At 42.7% G+C, this 6000-nt stretch overlaps 1 protein-coding gene across 2 annotated transcripts in view; it reads right to left on the bottom strand.

Moving 5' to 3' along the window:
• Positions 1-3168: 3168 nt before the first annotated feature.
• The window catches only part of sema6a (sema domain, transmembrane domain (TM), and cytoplasmic domain, (semaphorin) 6A), a 107756-nt gene continuing 104924 nt past the window's right edge, over positions 3169-6000 (bottom strand). For both annotated transcript variants that reach the window (XM_034118105.1, XM_034118106.1), the window contains one exon: positions 3169-5797. In XM_034118105.1, coding sequence (XP_033973996.1) covers positions 4638-5797 — 1160 coding nt within the window. In that variant the 3' untranslated portion in view covers positions 3169-4637. The remainder of the gene's footprint in view (positions 5798-6000) is intronic.

Raw genomic sequence — 6000 nt, 5'->3', positions numbered from 1 at the left:
AGGGTAGTGGTTTATAATACATGAGTATTGACCATAGGTATTGACACAGATTATAGTGCATGCATTGTATTACTTGCATTAGTTTCAAAGCTATATCTGTCCTGACTTCGACATGTTGTTCTTATCAACTCCTCCCCGACACCACACACAAATAGATAGGATTTACCTGTTTGAACCCTTTCTTGCCGACCTTTGAGGTCACAAAGCTGCACTCTGATTGACTGTGATAATATCCGCTCACACTAGTAACCACCTGATATGATTGTGCTCTTGTTATGTTGGCAAAGATTTGGTGGGGCATATCTGAATCTTGATCTCTGAGATGCACAACAACACACGGGTGCCTGAAAGGAGAATGCACAATGCAGCATTGACAAAGCACCGACAGGCCTCATTAGCTGCACCACATCCTGGTTATCTGATCTCCATGCATGTCTGACTTGAACCAACGCTTGTAACGTATGACTCAACTCTTGGATGAAAGGCACCAGTGTCAAACTACCCGCCAAAGCTATATGTCATGACAAAATGATACCAAGGATGTGCTAACAGTCAGTGTTAGTCAGCACTTACGCTCTTTAGGTGATAACATTCATGTTTAAGATCTGTAACCAGAAATGTCCAGTCAAAACTTGTAAATGTAAGATGGACAAAGATGCCCTGACATTGCGTTATAACTCTTTATTTAACCGAGTAGTTTCCAACAGATTACAAACTCTACATTTATTGTTATTTCCTCTGTTGTTTTGTGTTATAACCTATAGCTCAATGGAGACAAGACCAAGTTTATTTGTACAGTATTTTCCGAGCTTGTAATTGAGATGTCTTAGCATTATGGCGACATAAAAAAATCCATCTGTTAGAAACTTGATAGCCACATTCGGCTATTATTAGCTGAAGATAAACTGGGGGCGGTGGAAAGTTGTAAACACAACTTTGACATATCACCTCATAAAGTGGCAATCTTGTTTGCAAACGGTTGGTTATTAACTTGAAAATGGAACTAAAATAAAACAAGCTATCATCCACTTCTTTGAATCCCTCCTTTGTCTTGCAATTAACTTTAGAATAGCATATTGATTTCCTATATTGGATTTAATGGATCACCCCCAATCCTCACTACAATTCCCCTAATGCCTCTATGGACAATTACGTATAGTAGTTTAAAAGGGGATTTCTGTATCAGTGTGCCAACAGAGTGCTGCATCCAATCTCTATCAAATGGCTTGCTTCATTTAACTGACAGGATCAATAATACCATAGAAGCCTCTTCCCTCCTTTCATTACCTAGTCTTTATTTGTTCCCTTATTAGACGTGAACTTAAGGAATTGTGTTTAACAAGTGTTTAACAATAAAGATGTTCTTAGTATAAAGATAACCACCATAGGCAGAGAAACACGTGGAAGAAGTCAAGGACATGTCACAGTCTTCATGACAAGAATTTTATTTTTATTTTTTTATTACATTTTGCATTAAATTAAAGAGTTTTTTCTTTACAACATACATTAAGCTGTGAATCAGATGTTAAGGAAGTGGAGAGAGTAGGGCAAAAAACTTTGTGACGTCACAATATCTTACAAGCTTACAAAGTTCAAAAGATTGAGAAGTTCAGAAGAGAGTTGATTTGCATCTAATAGCAGTGTATTATAACAAGGGTGAAAGACAAAAAAGGCACACACCAAAGAACCTCACTGTCCACAGCAGCCTTCACAGTCAAACCCAGTCCAGTCTTTAAAGTCTTCAAACCCCACTGACATCAAACGCTTGATGTTACAGAAATGCACCCACAGCTAAATGTACTCGTCTAAACAGGATGTGGACATTTAACCTCGTGACCTAGACAGACCTTGATTCTCATGTTCACATACTGTGTGGACACGGCAATTCTCCGAGGCGAAAGCTGCTACAACTGAACATTTCAAGACAAGAAATATTTAGTTGTAGATCAGCAATATACCAGGCTTGGGAAAGTTGCTGTGTCATGCACTTTACAGCACACTGGAGGGTGTAAATAGGGCCTTGTAGAGCCCAGTAACCAGCTACAATGAAGTGGTTTTCTGGAGAAGTTTAAACCCCTTCATACTAATCTTGGGTCCTTTGCACTTTAAAGATCACAGGTTTAGGTATTGGGATGAATGTCTCAATTTCCCCCGGACTATGTTCCTGAAGGGGCACCCTCCTCTGGGCTCGTTTGATCTAATCTTCTACCCATGACCCTGTCATTTGCAATAAACCCTGCAAGCGTTTATGTACACGTTAGTCAGGTCACAGATCCTACACGCTCCTTCCGACGTTAGCTGTGGATTGAGACATAGTTGGCTTTCCTCCATTGAGAAACAGAAAATTGCTTGATATCGAGTACACTTTTACCTATCTACACATACAACACTAAGGGAGTGCTCCATTGATTTAAGTGTTGGGGGTGATCAATGAAAACCCTTAAGTAAAAAGGTCAGATTAGTCAAACTTTCAGCCGTTCATAAGGCTTTCATAGGGAGAGTTAAAGAAGCAAAAATAAAAACTAAACTTCCTCATTATTTTTCTTACAAAAAGGGGTTAAACAAGGTCAATTTTTTTTTTAATATTGTTTTTTTAAATATCAACTTTTCTCACAGGAACCAGCCTGTTTTTGCAACTGCCTAACAACTGAGTGTTACGATGCACACAAGAAGCCTAGAACTGTGTTAGTACATTGGGTGCTTATGTGTATCTCACACTGTGCGTTTGCTAGTGTTGCTTTATTATTGCAGTGCACCAGCAAGATACCCATACACTGGCCTTCTCAAGTAACACATGTTAATTGTTCGGTTAATCAGTCAATTGACCATTACTCCAAACCAACAGACAGCAAAAAAAAGTAAACACAAATACCAGGACTTTTAAATTGTATAAAATATAAAATCAAAAACACTCACAACGTCTTCATGGACACTGCCAGCACAACATAAAGGGTTGCTTTAAGCGCATTAATGGCACAATCAGAAATGAACCACAAAGATGTGTGTGTGTGTGTGTGTGTGTGTGTGTGTGTGTGTGTGTGTGTGTGTGTGTGTGTGTGTGTGTGTGTGTGTGTGTGTATAAGAAAGAGTGAAAGAAGAAAGGGAAATCCTTCCTGTCTTCCCTCTCGACTGTAAGTGTGTAATGTCTAGGGACCAGAATTACAACAATAACACCTACATTCTTTAATTGCATTTTTATCAAACCAGGGAAATATCATGACGTAAGAAAAATAAAAAAATACTACAAGGAGACAAAGTTAACAGCTATTAAAGAAAACATTGTCACTACTTTAGGGTGTAAGGCACAAATGTACATGTGGAAAATAAAGCAGGCAATACAGATGTTTATGTAGATTTCTTTCTACCTGCTAACCTGCGTGGCGCTGCTAGTAAAGACGATATGTTCCTCATTTGCTAGCAGCGTCACTTACAGCTTCCATTTTGTATGTGTGTATACATATTCTCGTACTGTTGCTGCAGCTGCTTCTCTTATATTTGCAACATACAACAGTGAGCTTTGATAACACCGGTAAGCCAGCAACCAATGAGGACAAATGTTACTGACTTACACAAAACCACAGTGCTGATAAAGAGGGGATGCTCATTGGAGGAGTGAAAGGGTGAGATTCAGGAAGTCTTTTTTATGATTGGTCTAAAACAATGGATATTCTGATCCATGAAGGTAAAAGTCCCTGTCTGGCACAGTTTTAAATAAATATCTCCTCCTCCTCTTCACAGAGGTCACATATATCTCAAGCTGCAGGCCCCACTGAGCGCACAGTAAGACCTTGTGGATTTTCAGTCATCAAGAAAGTTCTACGGGCTCCAGTTTAATGACTTTAAATACGTTTTTTTCTCACACTTGATTAATTAATATTAAAAGATCTCTTCTCTGTCCCCTCTCTCTCTGAGGCCTAGAAAGTCTTTTTTTTCAAAAGCACTTGATAAAAATAAATACAACAAGCTATTAGTATTAACAGTCATGTGTGATTTAGTAACCAGTACAGTAGAGGATTCCTCTTGCCCAGGCTTTCAGGCAAACCCAGGCAGGACTTGATTGCTGTAACACTGAGAGGCTTTTTCACAGCTTCTGACAGAACTCAGAAAAGCTGTCTGTCCTTACAGTCCGAGCTCAGTCTCTCTGAGTGCTTGCTCGCACAGATTTCCCAGTCCTCAGGGTACTGTACAACGATTCATCTCCAAACCCCCCATCCTGTCTTCTTGTGTGCTTTCTTACCACTGTGATATCAAGTTAAGTCCCGGTGGCAAAAGACACAACAAACAAGAGAGCCAACGTCTTGAATGCTACAGGGATGAAATATTCAGGACAAGCATCATCTTCTGTTTCAGTAGCACATGTTCCCATGTGTGTTAACAGAGTAACAGGGAGACAGACAGAGCATGAGCTTCATGACGGCAACAAATGACGACAACCATTTGTATAATATTTACATATTTATAAAAAAGAAAGTGTTTCTTAAAAAAACTGTGTTGCATTTTTCACTGTACTGTACACCAAAAACAAAAAAACACTAAAAGAAGATGCAAGTTGTACAGTTTCCCTGTTTTTTCCTTCTTTCAGAAAGAAAACGTTCACTACTGTCCGATCAGATTGGACTGGTTCGCTAACTAGCTGACTATGTGCAGTCACTGGACTTGACTTTTGTCGAGAGTGAGACTACGGAGGGTTTGGGAGGGACATCAGGCTTGAGATATTTGAAGCCCGTTCGTGGCAGTGAACCATAGGAGCTCATTCCAGGGTGCCGTGATAGAGATATGCCGTGTGCTGTCATTTGTATGGAGTCCACCCTCTGAGGGGCAGGGGGCGGAGTCTCCACGCGGTTGAAGCTGTGATGTCTCGCCAAATGGGAGGAGTTAGATGAGTTGGTGTTATGCTTCTTGAGGACAGACGACCCAGAAGCCCCGGATGCTGATCCTTTCCGGAGCCCGTATACTGATGAGTGGACCTCCAGACGTTTTCCCATCTGTGGGACGGCCGGGGGGACAGAGAGAGAGGCCTCTCGTTGGGGCACACGTGGCGGTAGCATCCCATCTGGATCCACCATGTTGAGATTGTGACAGGGGCTTTTGACTGTCTTGTACTCCAGTGTTGCCCCCTGGTCATCCATGACACTGTGGCCCATGCTGAGGTCACTGTGGTGGGGCTGCTCCACGTACTCGTGCTGGTAGGAATGCTGGTGCTGCTGCAGGTGGGGCTGGAGCTGGTGCTGATGCTGTGGCAGAGGCAGGACCACCACGCTGGGGATGTGTCCCGGAGATGCCCTCAGCGGCAGGTCTGTGGAGATAACCGGGGAGCCCATCGCTTGCATATCCTTGGTACAAGCGTTGATGAGGTTCTGGTTCCTCTCCCACTCCCGGCTCCCTCGGCTGGGCTTCCGACGCGGCTGCATGGGGGTGGATTCAGGTGTCGGCAGAGCGGAAAGGTCCAAGTGGTGCTGGTCAGCTTTTATCAGCATCTTCCCATTTGGAGTCAGTCTCCCGTTGTGCATCAAAGGGGTGAGGATTGCCTCGGGGCGACCGTCTTTGGCCTGTGTCTCGAACAGACCCGTCAGCTTGGTCACGCTGTTCATGGAGCCGCGGCGAGAGTGGAGGTGGTGGCTGTCCTTTTCCTTGCGGCCTGTCAGGTCTACGTCTCGCCGCCGGTGGTCACAGACACAGTAAACAATGATGCCAGAGAAGATGGCGCCCATGGCAAAGGCTAGGATGACGGCGATGGCCAACAATGTCACGGGAACGAGCTGGTCACGACCCTTCTGGTAGCTTTCACGGATCACACCTGCAGAGAGACGTGGAGATGACATTCAGACTGACAGACCAAAAGAATGAGAGATTAAACTGATGCTGCTGCTAGGTGTTGTGGGAACTTCTAAGAAAGATGCTGTAGGGAAAAAATGCTTATTATTAAACCAGAAATAGAAAACGATATTGAATTACAATAATCAGAAGACATTTTCTGGATAAAAAGATTAGCGGTTTAAA

This window comes from Trematomus bernacchii, unplaced genomic scaffold (assembly GCF_902827165.1).
Source record: "Trematomus bernacchii unplaced genomic scaffold, fTreBer1.1, whole genome shotgun sequence".
Classification (NCBI taxonomy): domain Eukaryota; kingdom Metazoa; phylum Chordata; class Actinopteri; order Perciformes; family Nototheniidae; genus Trematomus; species Trematomus bernacchii.
This window is presented reverse-complemented; position numbering and strand designations above follow the sequence as displayed.